This window comes from Lytechinus pictus, chromosome 19 (genome assembly GCF_037042905.1).
Source record: "Lytechinus pictus isolate F3 Inbred chromosome 19, Lp3.0, whole genome shotgun sequence".
Taxonomy (NCBI): domain Eukaryota; kingdom Metazoa; phylum Echinodermata; class Echinoidea; order Temnopleuroida; family Toxopneustidae; genus Lytechinus; species Lytechinus pictus.
This window is the reverse complement of record NC_087263.1, coordinates 9481984-9507374: the sequence shown is the minus strand read 5'-3', so window position 1 is coordinate 9507374 and position 25391 is coordinate 9481984. Positions and strand designations below refer to the sequence as shown.

General features: G+C 36.5%; 1 protein-coding gene across 3 annotated transcripts in view; it reads right to left on the bottom strand.

Annotated features, from left to right (window-relative positions):
* Nucleotides 1-14216, bottom strand: part of LOC129282473 (EF-hand calcium-binding domain-containing protein 6-like) — a 28637-nt gene extending 14421 nt beyond the window's left edge. Inside the window, exons 1-15 of one of the 3 annotated variants that reach the window (XM_064113694.1) lie at nt 14045-14216; nt 11771-12037; nt 11054-11181; nt 10282-10508; nt 8778-8981; nt 7818-7936; nt 6892-7019; nt 6123-6271; nt 5656-5766; nt 4870-4990; nt 3561-3731; nt 2731-2963; nt 1627-1791; nt 984-1155; nt 358-606 (exon numbers count right to left, since the gene is read on the bottom strand). In XM_064113694.1, the coding sequence (XP_063969764.1) occupies nt 358-606; nt 984-1155; nt 1627-1791; nt 2731-2963; nt 3561-3731; nt 4870-4990; nt 5656-5766; nt 6123-6271; nt 6892-7019; nt 7818-7936; nt 8778-8981; nt 10282-10508; nt 11054-11181; nt 11771-11930 (2337 nt within the window). In that variant the 5' untranslated portion in view covers nt 11931-12037; nt 14045-14216. The remainder of the gene's footprint in view (nt 1-357; nt 607-983; nt 1156-1626; nt 1792-2730; nt 2964-3560; nt 3732-4869; nt 4991-5655; nt 5767-6122; nt 6272-6891; nt 7020-7817; nt 7937-8777; nt 8982-10281; nt 10509-11053; nt 11182-11770; nt 12038-14044) is intronic. The other 2 variants (XM_064113696.1, XM_064113695.1) reach the window with 2 other exon arrangements.
* Nucleotides 14217-25391: the final 11175 nt, after the last annotated feature.

Below are 25391 nucleotides of genomic sequence, written 5' to 3'. Positions count from 1 at the left end.
CCAAATAGTTAACATCTATTTAAATTTTAATTGAAAAAAGATATTACCTATATCCATGGCCATTGATGAAGTACATTATTCTTTTTGTCTAAATATAAAATGTTGACACGTTGTTGACACTTCTTTTGTATCAGGTACCCATTCAGAGCCATGCGGGACGAAGCTCAGTGATTAATTTTGAGGCTGATTTCTAGGACCAGTGGCACATAACAATACATGCAATCACTTGTTAAGTTTAGCCCTGCAATCAATTTTTAAGCTTTGTGTCACCCGACCATGATCACAGAATGTTGGTCTACTGTGTGTTGGGTAAATGGTTAAGAGTAGGACAAAAAAAAATCCTCATCCTCAACTCACCCCAAAGGCTTGCCTCATCTTGTCACCAAGGTTAGCGAGCATCTCCTTTGCAGACATGTGTTGACTTTCAAGCTTCTTCCACCAATGGTTAGGGGATCGGGTGATCTCCTGGCCTGGTCCACCGATCCTCATGTCTTCAAAGGAGTCTATAAAGTCGGTATAGGTGAGTGATCCCCGGTCGAAGCCAAGCTGTTTGCAGAGCAGGGCAAACTGGTCGTCGTCCATGTACATTCCAAAACTCTGAATAACCTGAAAATATATTTCAACAAAATTAATGGATAGAGAAGTGATTTTATTTCTCTGCGGCGAATTGGTTGTACAAGTATGTTTCAATTGTTGATATTGATATATTCAATGCACAGTCATGGCAACGGTGTAAATTTTCCAGGAAAGAAATCCAGATACAGAACAACGTCATTATTTAAACTTTTCAATTGAAGTGGCATACTTACCAAAACTTGAAGTAGATTATTAGAGAAACAAATCAAAGCATAAAATTTGGCACATTTCTCTGCAAATCAAGTCTGTTGTAGAGTTATGTGTAGTTTTGTAGACATTTTTAGCAACCCCCCCCCCCCGACCCTCGCCTCTGAAAGGCAAACATATTACAGAAAATGTAGACTAACCTGTCTGAATTCTTTCTTGGAAAGCTTGCCCCGTCGATCCTTGCAGTATCTCAAGAAATTATCTCTAAGTTTGCTGGATTTTTGTGCCATACGGTCCTTCAGCTTTAGTATGACCTCATCAGCATTCATGAGTGTGGTGCGGTTCAGGGCGTTCACTTGAATCTGGTGCAATCTAGACAGGTAAATAAAAATAAGGATTAGAGATTAGATTTATATGTTCGTCTCAGAATGACCTCATTGGCATTCATCAGTGTGGTGTGTTTCAGGGCATTGGCCTGAATCTAGTACAATCTAGACATGTAATTTAACTATGGTTTAGAGACTGGATGAATGTCTAAAGGTAACTAGATAAGCACAGTTGTAGCAAGCAATGATATCATGAGAAAGTTTTTAAATCAAGGTTTGCTGTCACCATATATCATCAATAAAAAACAAACAGACAGTCACTTCAGTCTTCTATAAGATCAGGCACTATGACTGATTTACCTTGAAGTAAAAATTTTCTTATATAATTGGTTATACCAGCTTGGCATTAATGCAGCGGAAAACTGTGCTGCCAAGTTCCTACAGGAGTTACTTCATCACAAACATCAATCAGCCTTTTATGAGAGGGACCAAATATCATTCTAAAGAGAAATCTAACCTTGTATCTACATCCACTTGTCTTTGTTGTTCGTTGAGGTCACTCAAGACTTGGATGTGGGTACTGGTGCCGACCAGGTCACCGGGTGACACTTCGACCTTTAACATCTGCAGGAAATCACCAAACATGATCTTGCCCTCTGTTTCTTCACATCGGAGCCACATACTGGAGAGAGGAACGAGATAAAAAATCATTGTTACGTCACTTAAGATAGTAATCAATTAGTAAAAAATTTAATCGTAAGTATACTTACATCACTTTTAGTTCAAATAATAACAATAAAGATGCTTGTATAGCACACGTACCAACCTTGTTAGGCGCTCAAGTTGCTTCTATATTACCACAGCTAAGTCAGCAACTGATTTCAGTGCTCACAGCTTTTTGAGGTATTACTTCCTGCCAAAACCCATTTACCTCACCTGGGTTGAGTGCAGCTCATTGTGGATCAATTACTTGCTGAAGGAAAATTACGCCATGGCTGGGATTCGAACCCACGACCCTCTGTTTCAAAGTCTGGAGACTAATCCACTGGGCATAATGATTCATGGACACATGCTGAGAGTAATCTACAAACTGGTTCTTAATTACAGAGCACAACCAGTGTCATATATATTTCTGACTGACATAAGCAGACCTGCCAACCTCTGGGAATGAAAAATTGTATTCTGTGATAAAAAAACTGTATTTTTCCCCCAAAAAATGTATTTCATAATAAAATGTGTGGCGCGTGCACTCAAGCTGCTTGCCAGCTAAAATGCACATTGCTCTTGCAGATGAAAAAAACAACATTGAAACATGTGTATATCTCATCCTGGTTTTAACAAAATGATTGAAAAAAAACCCTAAAATTACATTGATCCAGTAACCATATTTTTGAGAGTTTTATGAAATAGAGAAATATAGAGATGATTTTTCTCAATAAATTCCATTTTTTTTTTTTACAAAATCATATTTTTTAAAGAAAAAATGTACTGTCATATTTTGGTTGCAAAAACGTACTAAATACGCCAAAAACGTACTGGTTGGCAGCTCTACATAAGCGATGATTAAAAACCCATGCTTACTATTATCATAAACGCATTTATAAATACAGAGTTCACTTACTCTTCTAAGTGATCTTCTGCGACCGGTAGCACACATTTGCTGAGGATTTTCCTGAGCTGGGGCAAGGAGATGGCTCCGGTGCCAGCTGGGTCGGCCTGTTTATAGAGGGCGCTGATCGATTTCCAGTGCTCCTCGATTTTCTCCCGCAGGATCTCTTCAATGGTCTCCCAGGCGAGGTTGGCGGGCGCGACGTCATTCCATCTGTGCTCAGAGTTCAGCCACTTGTGACCCTCCTAAAAATTGAAAAGCATTTCCATTAGCATCAGTGACATATGCCATTCTTATGTACACAAATCCCTTTGGGATATCACAATTCTGTGATAGAGTTATTCAAATTGCATAAGAATTATAACTCCAGGTATATCACATTCATGGTCTGAGATTAGCATACGATAATCACATTAGCGTGAATACAATGATTAACATTCGTTAACTGTTTTGGGAGAGGAATTGTTGGAACTAAAATTAAACTCTATCTTCAATGTAGACAATAACAAAACTGTGATAAACTGCTTCAATAACCATTAGGTATAACTTCACTATTTATGCAAGATGAAAAGTTGTAAATGGCAGATTTCTCTTGATCATTAAGCAATTATTAAATTTCCCAAATTTTTAGCCCGTTGAATGATTTCAAGGTTTAACATTTTCTCTATGAAATGTGAGACATAAAGTATGGACAATAATGCATCAAACTTAAGCAAGGGGATTATGGTATTTTACCCAAAGACAAAATATTTTCAATGACATATGCATTCAAGGACAAAATACAATCAAGGAATTCATATAAAAAGATTGGATTACGAGTCATATCACTGATGATAGCTTACCTCTGTTTCTCTGACTTCAAAGAGTCCCAAGAAGTCATGATAGTCGATGGCATTGTTTTTCTCTGGGTCAAGCTTCTCTACGATGACCTTAAATTGGGCATCGGTGAGTCGTATAGTGAACTTGTCCATGATCTTACGTAGTTCTTTTCTCGTCACCTTTCCATCACGATTCTACGAAAGGAGACAAATAGTACTGAATATGTATTCTTGGAAGAGTATGCTATTGGTCAATGGTATTGGATGATAATGGGAAGTGGTAATCGGTAATGGTTATTTGAAATTAGTAATTAATGGGTGACAGTAATGGGTATGTCAAGGGTATGGGAAGTGAGTAGTGGCTAATGGGTCAATGGTGATGGATGATGATAATGGGTGGAGGTAATGGGTAATGTAAATGGTATAGAAAGTAGGTAATGGGTAATGTGTTGATGGTAATGGACAATGATAATGGATAATGACAATGGTATAGGAAGTGAGTAATGGGTACTGAGCTGATGGTAATGGATAAAAGATAATGGGCAGTAGGTAATTGGTAATGGGTTGATCGCAAATGGATAATAATAATGGGCAGGGATAATAGGTAATGTGTTAAAGGCAGTAATATCAATGGTATGAGAAGTAATGGGTTGATGGCAATGGTAATGATACTGGGTGGAGGTAGTAGGTAATGTAAATGGTATAGTAAGTAGGTAATGGGTAATGTGTTGATGGCAATGGACAATGATAATGGATAATGGCAAGGGTATAGGAAGTGAGTAATGGGTAATGGAATAGAGAGGGTGTGGTGCTTTTTCTGAATAAATGCATTTTAAATTAAGCTACATGTAATCATTATACACTCTAAACAGACAACATAATGAGAACATAATCAGATACAAATGTAACCGTTGTGGCCCAGTGGATTAGTCTCCGGACTTTGAAACAGAGGGTCGTGGGTTCGAATCCCAGCCATGGCGTAATTTCCTTCTGCAAGAAACTGATCCACAATGTGCTGCACTCAACCCAGGTGAGGTAAATTGGTACCAGTAGGAAGTAATTCCTCAAGAAGCTGTGAACGCCTACATTGTAACTTAGCCGGGTAATATAGGAGCACCTTGAGCACCTAACAAGGTGGATATGTGCGCAGTATAAATACCCTATACTATTATTATTATTATTAAATTATCAATGCTACGTTGAAATCATGCTACTATCATACAATTTTACCAACATAATATCCATATTACCTTTTTTCAAACTAAGAAAATTAATAGAAAATTAATGTTGTTGCCAATTTGAGGAGTGAAATCAGGGAATAAGATTGACTCACCTGATCAAATGCCAAGAAAGCTTCTTTGATGGATGGATACATGTTGGTGACATGCTTATGAAGCAAAGATAAGATCTCAGCAGCGTCCATCTCCCCATCCCCTTCTCGTATGGGGTTGACCCTATTCACACAACAAAAAAATACATATAAGAGTTTTGATTGGAAGTTTGAATAAATCATAACTAAGACTGACCCTATTCACACTATAAAAATGTATGTTTACAACAGAACGTTTGCACAAAAATATTTGCTTACAACAGAATGTTTGCACAAAAGTTTAAACCAATGATAATTCAGAGTGAAACTATCCACACAATTAAAATACATGTTCACAACAGAAAATTTGCACACAATTTAAACCAATGATATTTTAGATTGAAACGATACATACAAACAATACATATTTACAACAGAAATTTGCACAAAGGTTTAAACCAATCATAATTAGATTGACGCTATTCGCACAATAAAAAAAATATCTTTACAACAGAATAATGCGCAAGGGTTAAACACAATTATAGTTAGGATTGAGCCTATTTACATAGTCACAAAGTAAACATGCTTATAACAGTTTTGCACAAAGGTCTAAACGTATCATAGTTTGAAAGAAAAGAAAGAGAAAATCAATGAACAAAGGCCTAAGTCTTTAAAATACAATTTGTGTATGATCATTGTTATTTTTGGTATCTTGTTTGTTGACATCTCAACTAAGAATTGAAAAAAAAGATTGGAAATTGTTATTTTTTGAAATGCAGAAATTAAATGAAATTAATTCAAGATACTAACCTGTGGTTCCACTTGATCGGGATGGTCTGTCCGTTCCCTTCTATCCGAGGATCCAGGAACTTCTCCAGGAAATGCTCCCACGGAATCTTGTGAGAAGCCTTGAAACCAATCCTGAAATGAAACAGAACACAAAGATTAAGAACATACTTTATTATTACATACATACATAACTATCATCATTATCTGTTTGGCATCGCCTGTGCTTGGGCGGGGAAAAGTGAACTGAATTACTGTGACTTGTAGGTCTGTCCTTAAAAATTAAATAATCTGGGGCGTGCAAGTAGACCACGCCCTTGTAGTATTCACCATTCAACCTTGCAGCAAGTTTTTTTATCAAACATATCTTGAACTATTTGGCTAAATCAAAATGAACTTTTAGCAGAATATATGTTTTATACAAACAATGGCACTATACCAATCACAATATTATTTGAATAAATAGAGTATTTTTTGGACAATATTATTACCTTTCCATAAGTTGTGCAAATAGCTGATCTGACATTGGGAGCGTGAAATGAATGAGAACACTCTTAAGATCATCGAGGGTGATAAATCCGTCTTGACGCTTATCAAACGCCATGAATGCTTTCTTGATGTTCACATAATTATCTTTCATCTGTAAGAGAAGAGATACACAACGTATGAATGATTCAGTCAATTGAATGATGAACTAGAATTAAAAATTTATCATTGTATTTTTCAATAGCATCAAATGTGAACATACCATAATTTTTTCTCATATCTTACTGACTATAATCAGTGAACATTCCTAGTAATATATCAACAAGAGCAAACAAATGTATATTTGCACTTATTTCACTGCCATCACAATTATTTTCAACATCAATGTGATCATCATCAGCATCGTAATCATCCTTGTCACCATCACAACCATAATCATAATCACTATTATCATCACTATCATCACCATCATCATCATCCATTATCATTACCATTATCACTACCATCATCATAACCATCATCATCAACATCATCATCCATCATCATTACCATCATCATTACCATCATCACTATTGTCATCATCATCACCATCATCACCATCACCATCATCATCATCACCATCTCCACCATCATCATCATCATCATCATCACCATCATCATAACCATCACCATAATCATCATCATCATCAATTATCATTACCATTATCACTACCATCATCATCACCATCATCACCATTAACATCATAAAAACAAGGACAAGTAGACAATAATTACCCTGTTTCTGAATTCTGCTTCAAGTTGTTTATAGCTCATCCCTCTCACTGCATCATCTGTTCTGTTAATGATTGCCATTTGTTCGACATGCTTGGTTCGGTCATCTTGCCGTTGGTTCCAGCTTTGTGCTAAAAGATCACACACAAAAAAAAACCATTTTATTCTTCCTAGACAATTATGAATGATTTGAGAGCCAAATGAGCTGAAGTATATCTCTACTGTTAGTGATTTATGTAACAATTGGCTCTCCATACTTAAACCACAACTTTAAACCTGAGTTTAAGTTAAACCCGACTTCAGAATGCGGGCCTATATGTTTAGAATACAATTGAGACTGAATGATTAAATATGAAAGTCATGTCAAATTTCCCATAACGATACCTTAATAGAAGATTTGTACATCATACAAAAATTGGCCACAGTTTTTTGCCTCCTACATTCGGAGGCGTTTATCTGAAGAGGGGTGCTTACATCTCACTGATTTGTAGAAGAAAAATTGCCATGAGTGTTTGTTATATCACTCACAAACAAGCCTTTACAGCTCCTTTTATCTCTTTCCTCCTTAGATGCATTTCTTAAAACTTCCTTCATTTATTTATGATTATTATTATATGAGTATTATTGAGGGCAAAAACAACTATTAAAAAGCAAATAGCAAAGTGTAATTTCATGAAGTAAAAATAATATTTTTTCCTGGTTCATGCACTACAATCAATAACATACATGTATTGGTAAACTTGTGTTAGTCAAATTTCTATTAGTCAAATATTCCCCTAAATTGAAGTAATTTTTTAAAACCAAATTATGCAAATCTTAAAAGATTTGATTTAGGCAAAGTTACCGCATACATATACCATACATTTTCATAATTTTGTATTGGTCAATTACATACACAATCCATAGTTATTTGTAATGAAGTTTCTTACCAAATTTTCCATGTTCAGGGAAGGCCTTTGAATGTTTTTGGACCAGAACACCTAGTCTCTGTAGGAAGTCATAGTAGTTTACTATCCCACTATGGTGGAAATCATATCTAGCCCACAACCTAAATGATATGGAAAGAAACAGGGGAAAGAAAATTGAAAATTCAGAATGAACAGAGATTTCTTGCAATGGACAAAATGAATTAAAAGATTAAAGTTCATTTATTGATTACTGTTGTGTTAGCTCAGTTGGTAGAGCGTCCGTCTCAAAACCGGGAGGTCGGGAGTTTAAACCCCGGCTGCGTCAGACCAAAGACATTAAAAGATGGGAGTTTCTGCTACCCTGTTTGGCGCTCAACGGTGTAAGGTATATAGCAACGTCAGTCTGTGTAGCCCACGATAAATTGGGCAAAATGAAATTTTGGAGGATTCTTATTTCTGATTTCCAACAATAAAATATGGATTTCCATTTTCATTTCCACAATTCTGCTATCAATCAATATCCTTTTTTTTTCCAAGAACACTTAACAAATAAATACCAATTGTAGTAACAATCTAATAAGTTTGAACAAACGCCAATAAATTACCACTAAATGGTTCAAACATGTATGTCTAATAAAAAAATATATGGGCCAAATGATTTGGGTTGAAATGTGTAAGTGCTGAGAAACTGACAAAATAAGCATGGCAATTCAGATGGATGTTGGGTCTTTTTCCAAGCAATAATAATGACACATTGTCCCACATATGATATCATTATCTGTGTTAATGATCTTTAGTGTTGTAAGTTTTCAGCTTAGATTTCATAATTTCACAGAGTTGGGTTAATGTAAATAGACCAGAAGCTACAGGTAGACCTAACATGATATTGTGACAATTGACATTGATTTCAAGACTTTCTGATGAAATCGTTAGTTGCAACTACAGGTCATTAGCTTTAAATCACTGCATTCGTTATCTCACCTATCGTATTGTTCGTCCGTCATTCTAAAGCAGTAGTTTTCAATCACTTTACGCAGCTCGTGTTTCTGGATCCTGCCATCGCGGTTGTAGTCGAAGAGGCGTACGGCTTTCATGAAGTTTTTGGTGTTGACAGCGATCTTATCCCTGAGTTGGCGTTCGATGACGTCAATACCCATGTCAGCAGGGGATTTTGTATAGCTGTACCTAATGAGGAATAGTGAACAGATGTGTGACTAATTCAACTATTGGATAATCATTACATTCTACGGCTAAGCATTGGATGCCAGGAAAAAATATTCCACAAATTAGGGCCAATATTGCATGAATCATAGATGAGTGAAATATTGCTCATAATAAGCAGAATATTTTTGACAAGCCATCCAATATAATTATTATATAACTTTAATAAATCATTATTCATTAGACCGGCCAATACAGCACTGCATCGCACAGCAATTACATTGTAGGGACTATGGAATGACATCAAAGTTCGGTAAAACGTACAATATGTTCTGATTCTACACAGGCAAATCATACAAAGTAAAACATGCATTTTAAAGCACCAATTAAACGGATAACCATTTGTACCGATAATGATTTACGTCATCATCTCATTTTTGTTTATTTCCCTGATAGCAGTGGTGAATGAGATGAATGTCATTCTGAATACATTATACAGGTGTCCATGGCTCAGTTTTTGACCTCCAGTCAAATTAATCATTTCTAAACGTGCTGAATAAAAATGATGGTGAACTCTACCAAGTGCTTTATTACAGATACACCTGAGGGGAGTGTTTCATCAACATTTTCATCCGACAAGTTGTCAGATCTTACATCTTTCTCTGATGTTGATTGGCTGAGAGGCACTGTTCCTATGGTAACTGTCGGATAAAATGGGACTTGTCGGATAAAACGTCCGACAAGTCCTTTCATGCAACGCCCCCCAGTACATCATTTCCCATTGTCAGGGATGCCACTTATAATTGATACAAAACCTGAATATCATGTAGAACAAGCCATTTAATTCAAAATCTATGTTTTCTATGACCTAAAAAAAAATGATTTGGTCTGAATTCAGATTGTCTTTAGCAAGATGTATGCACTTCCTCCTCTCCCTGGGGAGCATTTCAAGCAAGAGCAATGAATCTCTAATTGCAAAGCAAACCAGGGGCCCATTTCATAAAGGACTTGCAACTGTTGTAACTTTGCCATTATGGCAACTACCACGGTAACAGGGCTCAGCAGCCAATCAAAATCAAGGTTACCATGGTAGTTGCCATAATGGCAAAATTACAACAGTTGCAAGTCCTTTATGAAACGGGCCCCAGTAGTATTTGGCTTTCACATCCAACTGGTGCCCATTCTGTTTCACATGCATATTCTGTATGCACTTCTCCACTCCTTAGGGAGTAATCCAGCAAGCAATACCAATCTCAAATTGCTCAACATACTTTATTTACTTAATATTTATACAGGAAAGTGGCTAAAATCAACAATGACTCACTTGTATCCCGATCCCATCTTCCAAGATTCCCTCGAGACGGCTCCAGTGTTTATGAAGCGGTCAAGGAACATGCAATAGTTGACCGTTCCATTGGTGTTGGTCGGTACTTTGGCCATGACGGAATTGAACTGATCGGTGGTCATCGGCAGACAGAAGGTGTCAAGGACACGCCGCAACTCGCCCTTAGTGATGGTCAGGCTCTGGTCGATGTCGTAGTTTTGGCATGCCTGAAAAAAAAGAGGAGAGAAAATAGAACACGATCTTATTCTCCAATCAGAAACATGCAATACAAAGAAGTATTGGTAATGTTTCTTATGAAATCAAGAAACTACATTCTTTTGGCTCTTTGACTTTTGATAAAAAAATGATTTCAATTTCCTCTTAAAATCAGTTATCGAAATTAAGTTTTCTCATTTCTTTTGAAAGATTATTTGAAATAACCAGAATATTGTGTCTAAAAGAAAATACTACATCATGTTTATCGAAAAGACAACAGTCAACATTTTTATTTTTGTTTCTTGAACTATGATCATATACATTTCAATTTAAATCAAGCAATGACAATTATAGTGAACTATAAAGATGTAGCCTATGGCTGAAAAGTAATCTCACAAGAGTAGCTGTTGAGTCGGAAGATTTCACAAAACCGTTTTTAATGTGGGCAAGTCTTCACAAAGTATGTTATGCTAACAAATGACCATAATTTTAGAGACTCTTTAAAAAAATAGGTTCACTCTGACTGTTCAAATTGGCTTTAACTTTTAATACTAACCTGTTTGAGATCTGTATAGAATTTCTTGATTTGCTCCCTCAGTATCTGTTCAACTTCAATCACACTGAGTTTGGCATCCAAAGAGGCACTTGGGAGTGGTGGGCTGAGGTTGGGACTTGATGATGCAGCTAGAAAAAAAAATGATAATGATATCTAAAATATTTCTCTTAAAAAAAACTCATCTAATAGATTGCAAATAGTATTGTACAATAGTATTGAAAAATATATCACACATACTTTACAATATTGTTTTCGCATTGTTTTGGGGAGAAGTATTTCACTTTTGAATGAAAATTGGTGGGGGCTTTATGATAAAAGCTAGAAAGTACGCCAAACAAAAATCCTAATGATATTTAAAATACAGCAAAATTACATGATATTATAGAATTGCATAATTATATAGCCCCCTACATGTATATTACCATAATATTGACAATTATATCAAGTTTTTTAAAACATTGATTTGGGGAGCATGTATACTACACTGTATATCATACATTGAATGCTAATGGGAATATTTAATCAATCTTAAAATCAATTTTACAAATCAATGTTAAAGCCCTTAAAATTAATGTTACTTATATGGCCTCACAAATCATCTTTAGAATGAAACCATCCACCGGAATAAAAAAAGGTAAACTGTATTTTTTTTTAACTTAATCTAAAAAAAGAATCTCTTTCAACATTGATAACCCCCCCTATAAACTCTTAACTTACCTCTCCCAGAAGGGGTAAATCCAAGGTCAAATGACTTGCGTGACAACTTGCTCCCTGACCTTGAATGTTTGGCTGTCTTGAGGATCTGCCTTGGGGTGAAGAGGATACCTGTGCCTGGGCGCAGAGTCAAGTCTGTCGGTTGTGCGACTTGACTCGCCATCTTGCTCGAAAAAATTTCCTTCTTGATTTTGTCACTTGTGATGCAATTTATCTTCAGTTAAAAATGGGTGACGAATGTGTTAGGGTAAAGAGAGCTGATTATTCCATCTACATGAATGAGACCAAAAAGAAATACATGTCAATAATGATGCAACATTAGATAGTGGGTAGATTTAAGTCAAAGCTCTTATGGACAAGGAAAAAAATTATTAACTTCAAATTTCAAGGCAAATCCACAGTGAATTCTACTAAGAGAATGTTTCATTGTCATTGACTTAGTCTAATTATATTCACACTTTAATACACATTCATTGAAATATAACCTAAATAAAGATTAAGATATTCTACTTCCTTAACTTGTTACTTTTTGTTAGAAAAAAAATAGCAGATTGTCACTGTCTCAGACTCAGTCTCATGGTCAGGCAGATGGTGGACAGAATGTTAACAGTTAAATTTCTAGACAGGAATAACCGTCGTTTCTGGGGATTTATTCAACAATTTCTGACATTTTACTATAATCCCCATTTACCGACGGTAGTGTGTTAGTGTGAGCCTGCATGTGTAATCTGGCTCGACAATTCGGAGGGTGGGTTTTGTCCAGATTTTTCATTTCTTTTAGATTCTAAATGACATTATATTATCTTGAACGAAGGCCCACTATTTTCTAATCTTTCTATTGATACGATGTAAAATCTATAAAATATCGAAAATATACGTTACCGATGAGTTATTCCCCGGGTTATTCCTTATTTTTTAATTTTCTGCCGGAGAGGAAAATATGGCAGCCGTCAACGAGTTGTGCTTTTATCGAGGCTTTCCGATTAAATTTTCGATATCTTGGCCAATCAATGCGAGCAACAAGTTCCGAACGCACGCACATCTACATGTACAGGCGCAAAGCAGCGGCACAAATCGCGATATATAGCGACTGGTAAATACGTCTGTAAAGATGATGACGTCATCCAAAATGGAAACTTACGTTGACCAACGAAAGGATAGAAGATTACGATGTTTCGATCATCGTTTGAAAGGAATTAGCGGTAACTGCGGTCTAAGGTACGATATTTCTGAATTTTAAACATTTTTTCGTAAATATGGATGTGATTTCTTTTTCATAATGTGACATTTTATGTAGGCCCTAGGCCTACATTACATATAAACGATCGGAAAATCGGGTTTCCACTGTTAGATCTAACGTAACTGCTAACATACGTTGTCTGTACGTACGGGCCTCCAAGCTCTTCAGTCTATGTATTGGTGAGTGAGCCAACGCAGTTCAGCGGAACAACCAAAATACAGAGACTGAAGCTTTTGGTCTATTAAATTTCATGACATTGTCATTGTATTGTGAATTTTGATGATAAACATGAAGTATCTACAAAGACAAGACAAGATGTTCAGAACAAAGATCTCTCTAGATAGATCTGTTTCTTCAAAATAGACTGAGGATACTTAATAAGTTATAGTCTCGATCATAATTATCGGCCTCGGCTAGTAAGGCTCTGCCTAGACCAAAAGCTTCGGTCTCTGTTATGTTGGTTGTTCAGCTGAACTCCGTTGGCTTCACTCACCAAATACAGAGACCGAAGTTCTAGCGCGATCTGTACAGGGGACTCAATGGCCATATGTTTATGTACTTAAGATCGGATAAAACGGGGAAGTGAATTTGCGCGACAGCCGAGGTAAGTCACTGTTTGTGTTCCTTTTACCTTGATTTTTCTCCGTTTTTTGGCAATTAATGCCAAGAGGGAATATTAATTTGCATTTTGGTCGCGTTAATTTTCAAAATTTTTATTCATTAAAGACAAAAATTGAAGAGCCCCGACGGGGGGATTTTGCATTGCAAGTCCCCTAATGGTGGCTGCACGCTAGCGAGCCGTCTGTGTACGAGGAGAAATTAAAAAAAAAAAAATGTTAAAAAACTCCTCGAAACAGACGGCTGCCAGCTGTCTAGGCTCTGCCCTAACGTGGATATGTCAACCATAAATAAACTTTACACGGAAATTAACACATGGGACTACGTCTACAGCGTTCACAAACATGAAAACTCAGCGCTGCACAACAATGTTCACATATATATCACAACTCTGATGGCAGCAATTTTTTCATACATACCTTTGTATCAGGGAATCATTACTAAAAGTTGTCCTCCTCCGTAAGCAAAAGCATAGGCCTAGTCAACAAAGTATGAGTGAGTATTTTCGAGATCAACTTCAAGATCGCGACAAGTTCCTTACCCCGCGATAGTCACTCATGCATTGTGTATCGTTGCTAGGAAGTTAATTGTGTGTGTGTTAATGGGAGTGTGTGTACGTGTAATGGAGATGCGGTCGATATTGCGTTGCCAGCGGACATAGTCTTTAATACACAGACACGATTGAATCTGTTTCTGTTACACAGAGCTAGCTAGCGAGACAGAAACTGAATCTGTTTATGTTAAAGAGACAGAAACAGAATCAATGAGCGAAATATTGAGGGGCAGAGACCATGAATATGGGACAAACTTTATAAACATTCGGAGCTTATACTCAGAAAATACCATATTTTACACTCTTTTCTTTACTTTAGACCCATCCCTTTTCAGGGACCTGGGAACGCTTTTTTCAGTGGGGGTGCTGAAATCTCTCCTCAGAGGTGGGGGGGGGGGGGGGGGGCAGACACAATTGACTTTTCCATAATTACACACACACACACACATACCACACACACACACACACATATATATATATATATATGACAGTCACTTCTTAGCTTTCTTCTTATAAAAGAACATAAATATATAATAAGATAATTCACGCGCGAAGCGCGAGCTATTTTTTGTGGAAATTTCATGTATTTTGTCCTGAAAATTGAAAATTTTGAGCAATGTTTGTGATCCAAGATGTGTATGTAACAAATAATAATTGTGAGCGCGATCAGCGCGAGCAGATATTTTTTATATATGCTCTGGCCTGATCAAAAGGGACGTGTTATAAGGACTGCTTGCAGTTACCCATGAAGACGATGCATATATCAACAATCAAATAATGCGAGCGCGAAGCGCGAGCTGAAAATTTGACATTCCGACGTAAATACTGGACATTCTAAGCACGTTTTTTAATTATGAACAGGATAGGTATATATACAATTGATGCGAGCGCGAAGCGCGAGCGGAAACAAAATTGAGATTTCAGACCAAAAAACGAGAGATTCTAAGTACTTTTCTAATCATGATGAGGATAGGTATAAAACTATTATCGATGCGAGCGCAAAGCGCGAGCGGAAATAAAAATGAGATTTCAAACCTAAAAACGAGACATCTTATGCACTTTTCTAATCATGAACAGGATAGGTATATAACTATACAATTGATGCGAGCGCAAAGCGCGAGCGGAAACAAAATTGAGATTTTGGACCTGAAAACGGGACATTCTATTCATGTTTTGTAAATCAAGAAAATGATGGGTAATTGGATATATTCTTAAATTAATAATGTGAGCGCGAAGCGCGAGCAGAAAATTTTGATATTCTGAACTGAAATTCCACACTGAATGTAAAATGGTTTGAACAGATAAAGAAAACTCAGACGAACATAAGAATACAGATTTGATCAAAATCAGACAAGGAATATCACAGTTATTGCATTTTAAAGATTAGCATTATTCCCCACTTGTTCTTTTGTATTTTATTACATAAAATTAGGTTTATTCAATATTTTCCTTTCAAGAACCAAAACAGTTGAATTGACAATTGATTTAGTCCATTAGATATTCTTTGCTGCAACTTATGTCATTATAAGGGAGACATATCATTCATTCTGGTTAGAAAAAAAAATGAAACAATTTTGATTCCACAAGGAACAGCTAGGATAGAGGGGATGTGACAGCATCAGCCCAGCTATTGAATATTCATGACGACATCCATTTTCATAAAATATTGCTAAACTTTAGAATTAAATAACTTAACTAATCGTTATCAGATTTTGATAAAATTTATTTATTTTGATAAAATGTATTTGATATAAATATTTTCAGCCCGGAGTACCCCCCCCCCCCCCCAAATCAAGCTGCGTATCTGAATAAACATGCGTGTGCGTGTTTAGAGTTAGGCCTAGTATCTGGGCATTCTAAATACATTTTTCATTATAAAAATCAATAATGCGAGCGCGAAGCGCGAGCAGAAAATATTTGATATTCCGATCTGAAAGAGGGTGAATTTAAACACTATTTCAAGTAATGTGTCGGAAAATTCTGAAGTGGGGGGGGGGGGTGTTCTTCAAAACGTCATTCATTTTCATTACATTTCTGTCATTTATCATACCTACCACTAGATTTCTAGGAGGTGCGCTGCCTATGGAAAATAACACACGCAGCACCCCCAAATTTTGGGGGTGCTTCACCCCCAGCACCCCGCTTCCCAGCCCGTAGGGCGAAAAAGACTGTGAAATTTGATTTCTATTGTCTGACTTGTAATTTTTGTATACAATACACGGGCGGTCGGGCGAGCGCTCACTTGATTCGACATAAAACCTGGAAGTTTCAAGTCCAACCACCCCATGTCCCTCCTTGATATCGAAGAGTGTGTATGGTTATCACGTATTGCGCGCGACCACGTCTGTATCGGAGTGCTGCCCCGCGGCTGGAGCTTGATTGAGTCGCGTTATAGGAGGGATGTTATTGGAATATGTGAAAGACTATGTAAATGATTTGCGATTGTCGGATGTGATAATTATGTACATTATAACATATTTTAAAAAATACAGGGGGAACCTGATTTCGTGGGGGTGCTGCCTATGGAAAATAATACACGCAGCACCCCCAGGATAATTTCTGGGGGTGCTTCAGCACCCCCAGCACCCCCGCTTCTCAGGTCCCTGTCCCTTTTCTACACAGAGGAGGGGGGGGGGGGCTATATAATTATATAGGTCAACTTAGCAATACCTCCATCCATCTATTACGCCAGGCGCCAGTGATGGTGATCATAATGATGCAAGGGCATTTTCTCAATAAAAATTTTTTTTTTCAACTTCTCATATACAAATAATAATAATAATAACTAGCATTTAGTACGCTCTCCATAGTTGACTATATCACAGCGTTTACAAACGATTTAAAACAAAAGTACATAATAATTACAATACAAATACACGCAAAAGAAATTTATCGGAAAAGAGGTATGTTTTTAGAAGTTTCTTAAATTGATCTGAAGAATTTGATGATTTAATGAAAGTGGGGATGTTGTTCCATTCTTTAGAAGCAGTAACACTAAATGTGCGATCACCTGTTTTTGTACGAGTTTTGGGTATGGCAAGCACTGATATGGGTCTTTAGATGAACGGAGATTAGGGCGAGTTGGTCTATGGGAAGCAAGGCTATCTTTGATATATTTTGGCATTTGGTTATTAAAGGCTTTGAAGACAAAAAGAAGCAATTTAAAGACAATTCTCTTCTTTACAGGGAGCCAATGAAGAGATTTAAGTAAAGGGCCAGGATCATGACGTCGGTCCACCTTAAAGATAATACGGGCTGCCCAGTTTTTTAAACTTTGTAGGCGCTTCAAATACACTTGGGGAACGGGAATGTTAATAGGCTGTTACAGTAATCTAATCTAAATAACAAAGAAAATACAGAGTAGGCCTACATAACAATAACAAGGTTGTATTTTCTATAACATAACGAGTTAAAGGTCAAGTCCACCCCAGAAAATGTTGATTTGAATAAATAGAAGAAAAAAATCAAACAAGCATTATGCTCAAAATTTCATCAAAATCGGATGTAAAATAAGAAAGTTATGACATTTAATTTCATAGTTTCACTTATTTTTCACAAAACAGTGATATGCACAACTCAGTTACATGCAAATGAGACAGTCAATGATGTCCATCACTCACTATTTCTTTTGTTTAGTATTGTTTGAATTATACAATATTTTATTTGTTTATAGATTTGACAACAAGGACCAACTTGATTGAACCATATAGTAAAACAATGATTGCACATGTTCAGGGAGGAATTAATCATTGTTTCACACGACAACAGGGAGAAAATTGGAATATTTCATAATAATAAAATACAAAAGAAATTGTGAGTGATGTCATCAGTCACCTCATTTGCATACCGACAAGCATGTGAATATAACTGTTTTGTGAAATTGAGCGAAACTTTAAAATGTCATAACTTTCTTATTTTACATCTGATTTTGATGAAATTTTCAGTTTTATGCTTGTTGGTTTTTTCTCTTTTTATTCAAATCACCTTTTTGTTTGAGTGGACTTGTCCTTTAAGAAGGTTGTAGGTGTTGCCACCATAAGCTTAGCTTGAATGTGCGGAAACCCCGGCAAACAATTACAAATTATATTTAATAATACACTGTAAAAACTGAGGTGCTAAAACTGACACCAGTTGGTGTTAATAGAGGACCACACCATGAGGTGTTAAAATTACACCCTAGGGATTGAACATAACACCAAAGGGTGTTGATGTGACAACCAAAGGTGCTGTAATAACACCTGTAGGTGTTAAACTAACGCTGTCAATTTAACACCGGTGTAAAATAACTGGTGTGGTCCTCTATATACACCGGTTAACACCACAGTTTTTGCTGTGTACTATAATATACGGGTGCAGGTGCAGACTAAGTGGGGCTGAGAATGCTTGGTCCTTATGTAGGCCCTACAATGTATTTTTAGATTTTGATTCGTGTTTTTTTTTCTGTTTAAAAAAGTAGGGGTGTTTTAGTTGACAAAGACAAATAATATATTTTCATAAAATCAAACGTTAACAAGAAATACACATCATCTGATTGTGTTTTTGCCCCTCCCCCTTCAAAACAGTCCCGGTAATGATCAAGATCATCATTATTACCATCATCATCATCATGTGCACCTCCTCACCGCACCACCCCCCCCCCCCCCACAGTATTGAAATGTCATAGCGCCACCGTTGCATTCACTGACTTGGTCAAACTTATTTTTAGATAAGAAATTTGGTCTGTAATTTCTTTAAAGCAATTTTTTGATATGTGTTATTATCTTCTCCCAGGGGGGGGGGGACATTTGATATTGAGTGCCCCCTTTCCAAAAAGTGAGGGGGACGCGTTCCCATGTCCCCTTGTTATTTCCGCCCATGCCTCCCCCCCCTAATACTCTCTGACAATTAATCTCCAATTCCGATTTCATTTTTATTTCATGAGCACAAGGGGGCGCTATTCAATTCCAAATGTGGAGCACTGATCTGGATACAATACAGATAATGATGACTGTTGTGCCATGCAGAGCCGTGTATTCGGTATGAGTGCAATGCTTTTTAACAGAATACAATTTTTTTTTTTCAGCAAAAGGTTTATTACAAAAAAAAATTTAGGATAATTCAGAAATGGCATACTTCTGCCCCAGACATGTGCATAATCAATAGCTTCGCTATTTGTTGTCAGGTTTTGATGGGATTTCCAGTATTTTGCTTTGTGAATTTTACTCTATTAATTTTATTTAGATATAAATATTTTCAGCCCGGAGCATCCCTTTAATTTTCTCTTTGAGAATGCCCTGATGAAAAAAAATAGTTCTTATGGGGACAAAAAAAAATCCTCAGGGTGATTTCAGCACTTATTTTATATACCAAGAAATAAAGGAAAATAAAAATACATGCAGGTAGTGCCGTTGAATTTTCCATGGGCTCTGCTAGTATGTAAATATATATAATGTAATTATGTATGTTGTCTTTTTTTATTGATTGCATTTATTCTTTTTCATTCCAAAATTTAACAAAAGTTACAATGTATAGCAAAACACAAAAAATATAATATACAGAAATGAAAAAAGGGAACCCACTGGAAAGCAAAGCTTGTTAGTATGGGTTCCCTGCAATAAAAAGTTAATTAAAGTATATCTTTGATCAATGAAATTCAATTCGTAAATTAAAAAGGTTTGTACAATGAAAAAGAATACTAGTGGGGTCAAGCTTTTTATGCCTACTCACTATGTAGACGGGTCAATATACGACCAAAAATAGCCTTACCCGGAACAAATTGCAACAAATGATTTTTCAACGGTATTTTGTACTATTTGACCTCAGGAATAACATACTGAAAATCTACCAAAATCCGCATCCGGGAAAGTGGTTATTTTCAAGATGGCGTCCAAGATGGCCGCCATTCACTGAAAATGGATACAACTGACACATTATCCACCTTATAATACTATTTCTGTTCATATTTCATGGTCTGGGGGTACAAAAATTGATTTAGGCTAGAATGCATTATAAGCACCCCAGTGTACAAGGCAAATCCAAGATGGCGCCCAAAATGGCTGCTGTGGGCTGAAAATCCACAATTCATCTAAATTTGTTTTTTATTCAATGGTTTTAAGGGTGAAATAGTACATTGAAACAAGTTACGAGGACAGCCAGTGGTCTGGTGTGTCCAAAAATCCAAGATGGCTTCCAAAAATGGAGTTTAAAATGGCTGTTGATAATTAAAATGGACATAGTTCATTTCATATCCGCCTGGGACATAATGATTTTGGTGTCTAGACCATGATTTCAATGGTCAAATAAGACATTGGGACAAGTTACAATGACAGTCAGTGGCCCAGTATGTTCAAAAATCCAAGATGGCTTCCAAAAATGGAGTCGAAAATTGCTGTTGCTACTTAAGAAAACCCGACATAGTTTGCTCAATGTCCAGAAATATGATTTTTGTGTCTATACCATGGTTAAATGGGTCAAATAATACATTGGGACAAGTTACAAGGAAGGTCAGTGGTCTGGTATGTGCAAAAATCCTCGATGGATTCTAAAAATTGATTCTGAAATGGCTGCTAATACTAAAGCGGACAAAGCTCATTTCATTTTGGCCTGGGATATGTGATTTTGATGTCTAAACCACTGGTTTCAAGGGTCAAGTAATATATCATGATAAGTTACAAGGACAGTCAATGGTCTGGTATGTCAAAAAATCGAAGATGGCGTCCAAAAATTGGTCTTAAAAATATGCTGCTGATACTTAAGGCGGACAAGCTCCTTTCATATCGGCCTGGAAATGTGATTTTGGTGTCTAAACCACTAGTTTCAAGGATCAATTAATACATTAGGGCAAGTTACAAGGATAGTCAGTGACCTGGTCGGTCAAAAAATCTAAGTTGGCTTCCAAAAATTGATTCTAAATTGACTGCTGCTACTTAAAGCGGACATAGCTTATTTCATATCGGCATGGGAAATGCGATTTTGGTGTCTAAACCACTGGTTTAAGGGCCAAAATAATACATTAGGACAGGTTTTGAGGCCAGTCAGTGGTCTGGTATGACCAAAAATCCAATATGGCTGCCAAAACTTGATTCTAAAATGGCTGTTGATACTTAAAAGTGGCATAGCTCATTTTAAATCCGCCTGTGAGATATGATTTCTAAACTATGGTTTCAAGGGTCAAATTATATATTAGGACCAGACAATGGCAGTCAGTGGTCTAGTATGTCCAAAATTACAAGATGGCTTCCAAAAATGGAGTAAAAAATTTCTGATGTTACTTATAAAAGGACAGAGTTTGTTTAATATCTGTCTGGGAATATGAATTTGGTGTTAAAAGCATGGTTTAAAAGGGTCAAGTAATACACTAGGGTAACTTACAAGACGAGTCAATTGTCTGTATGTTAAAAAATCCAAGATTACTTTAAAAAAATGGGAAGTAAATTGACCGTTGCTACTTAAAAGTATGCATACTTTATTATAAATACACCTTGGAGGTATGATTTTGCTGTCTATACTAGAGTTTACAGGGTCAAGCAATACATTGGGTTAAGTTGAAAGGACAGTCAGGTGTCAGGTATGTCCAAAAATCAAAGATGGCTTTAAAAATGGGGGTCTTAAATGACTGCTGTTACTTAAAAGTGGATGTAGAACATTATAAATACACCTTGTGGATACTATTTTGGTGTCTACACTAGGGTTTCAAGGGCCAAACAATACTTTGGGACTGGTTACCATGATATGCAGCTATGCATTTTGCCTTAAAATCCAAGTTGGCTTAAAAAATGGGTTCTAAAGTGACTACTGTTACATAAAATATCTACCTGTTAGAAATAATCTTGGTGCCTACACTTAAATGCATGGGGACAAGTTATCATATTGTTTCATGAGTTGGTAACAGCACAAATTTTAGAATCCATCATGGATTCTTTGACAAAATGGAGTACTAACCATCCTTGTTACTTGTCCGAATGTATTATTTGACCCTTCATACCACAATTTGGACACCATCATTATTTCTTGCAGATGAATATTGTAGAAGTCTGACCACTATTGAATGATATGAGTCGTTTTAGATTCCTTTTTTAAAAACCCTCTTGTGTTTTAGGCAAACAGGGGTCTGTTGCAGAAAGAGTTGCGTTTAAACGTAAGTCAAAAAATCAATCGCAAGTCCCGAATGCGCGCTGTTGTTTGGCTGAAAATCAAGTTGTGCGTGATTTTTAGAGTTGCGATTGATTTCAACTCTTTCTGCAACGGGCCCCTGGACAACTGCATATCAATGTAACCAGTCCAAACGTATTATTTTAACCATGAAAACATAGTGTGGACACCGAAATCATATCTCCTAGGTGGATTTTAACTTAACTATGTCCATTTTTAAAGTAACAGCAGGCATTTTAGACTCCGATTTTTGGAAGCTTTCTTAGATTTTCGACATACTGGACCACTGACTGTCCTTGTAGCTAATGTTCTGCCTTTTGAAACCATGATATAGGCAACAAAATCATATGCCCTTGACGAATAAAACATGAAATATGTCCATTTTTATATACCATCGCGGCTAATCGATACCATTTTTTAAGCCACCGTGGACTTTTGGACATACTTGACCACCAATAGTCCTTGTAACTTATCCCAATTTATTATTTGACCCACTTAACCATGGTATAGGCACAAAAATCATATTCCCGGATATTGAACAAACTATGTTGTGTTTTTTTTTAAGTAGCAACAACATTTTTTACTCCATTTTTGGAAGCCATCTTGGATTTTTGAACATACCGGACCACTGACTGTCCTTGTAACTGGTCCCAATGTATTATTTGACCATTGAAACCATGGTCTAGACACCAAAATCATATCTCTCAGGTGGATGTGATATGAGCTATGTCCATTTGAAGGATTAACAGCCATTTTAAACTCAATTTTTGGAAGCCATCTTGTATTTTTGGACGCACCAGACCACTGGCTGTCCTTGTAACTTGTCCCGACGTACTACTTCATCATTATCACAATCGAATGGAAACCAAATTAAAGCCACTTAAGTAAGTAATAAATGAATTGTGGATTTTTTAGACTACGGCAGCCATTTTGGGCGCCATCTTGGATTTTCCTGGTACCCTGGAGTGCTAATATTCACTCTAACTTGTATAAATAAATTCTTTTACCCATTGGACCATGGAATGTGAACCCAAATAGGATTCTAGGGTGGATAATGAGTGAGTTATATACATTTTTAGTGAATGGCGGCCATCTTGGACGCCATCTTGAAAATAACCACTTTCCCGGTTGCGGATTTTGGTAGATTTTTAGTATGTTATTCCTGAGGTCAAATAGTACAAAATACCGTTGTAAAATCATTTGTTGCAATTTGTTCCGGGTCAAACCATATATTGACCCGTCTAATGTTACAATTAACAAAAAAATATATCATACCCCTGCTGTATAAAAAAACACCCTGAGTTCAGGAGTGTGTGAACAGACAATCACTTGGACAAGACAGGACGAATACTAAAAACAAAACAAAGACAAAAACAAAAAAGGCACACAAACAAAAACAAAACAGGACAGAACAGGGCAGACAGCAAACAAAGAAAAGGAAAAGAAACAAAACAAAACACACTACAAAACTAGACAAACAGGAAAATTAGAAAAGCAATAGAACTAGACATTAAGATGATAGGAAGAGAGAGAGAGAGAGAAAAGAAATGTGAGAGGAGAGGGGGAAAGAGAAGAAGGAAGACAATAAGAAAGGAAGAAGAACAAAAGAGGTGGTAGCTGCTTACACAGAAATGTTTGAGCTCTGGGGTTTATACCAAGGATAAGAATTTTCTTTAACCCTCGACTGAAACTTAAATGTGTTGGTTTGTTACGTAATGATTCTATAAGGGAATTCCAAAGTTTGATACCTGTAAAAATAAATGTTTTATTCAAAAGGATGGTTCTAGCTCTTGGTGGATGAAAGAGCCCGGCGGACCTAATAGGATAATGATGAATATCGACATTTTTAGTAAACATGGAATAAAAAAATATTTGGAAGTTAATTTTTATCTAAACTATACATGAGTTTTCCGAGATTGTATCGATACAAGTCACCAATCTTCAAAATATTATATTTATAGAAAAGTTCGTCAGTGAACGAAAATCTGCATGACAAATAATACGAATATCCTTTTTCTGCAAAAGAAAAATTCTGTTCAGGAGGCAGTCAGTACAATTCCCCCATGCTGTTATACCGTAGTTTAATGAGACAGGATCAAAGTTGAATACAAATTAAATAGTATATGAGTGGGAAAGAATTTTTTTACTTTGTTTATGATACCAATATTTCTCGAAATAATTTTACAAATGTGATCTACGTGTTCTTTCCAGGAAAGATTATGATCAATAGTTACCCCAAGAAATTTAGTACTGCCAACTCTTTGTAAATTAGTATTTTCGAAAATTATATTACCTGGAAGTTCATCAATGATTACTAAAGAGCATATAATTTGTTTTTTGGAGATTAAGGGATAGTTTATTAGCTTTGATCCATTCAGATACATGTACTAGTTCGTGATTAATGGTGGCAAGCAAATGGCATGGATCCTTATGGGAGAAAAAAATATTAGAATCGTCAGCAAACAGAATAAAGGATAAATTATTGGAGGACTTAAACAAATCATTTAATAATAATAATAATAATATAATATAGGGTATTTATATTGCGCACATATCCACTTTGTTAGGTGCTCAAGGCGCTCCTATATGACCCGGCTAAGCTAGGCGTTCATAGCGCACACAGCTTTTTAAGGAATTTCTTCCTACCGGTACCCATTTACCTCACCTGGGTTAAGTGCAGCACATTGTGGATCAGTTTCTTGCTGAAGGAAATTACGCCATGGCTGGGATTCGAACCCACGACCCTCTGTTTCAAAGTCCGGAGACTGATCCACTGGGCCACAACGCTCCACGTTTCTTATGTATATAAGAAAAAGTAGGGGACCCAAAATAGAGCCTTGGGGAACCCCACAAGTAACAAGTTTTGTTTCGGAGTTAAAGTTTTCGACAGAGACAAATTGTTTTCTATTGTCTAGGTAGTTCCTGAACCACTCCAAGGCTATTCCCCTGACTCCATAGTAATTAAGTTTGTGTAATAAAATGTTATGATTAATGGTATCAAAAGCCTTGGAGAAGTCCAGGAACACCCCAACAGTATGTTGAAACTTGTCGATTCCGCTGGCAATCTTATCAACTATTGTTAA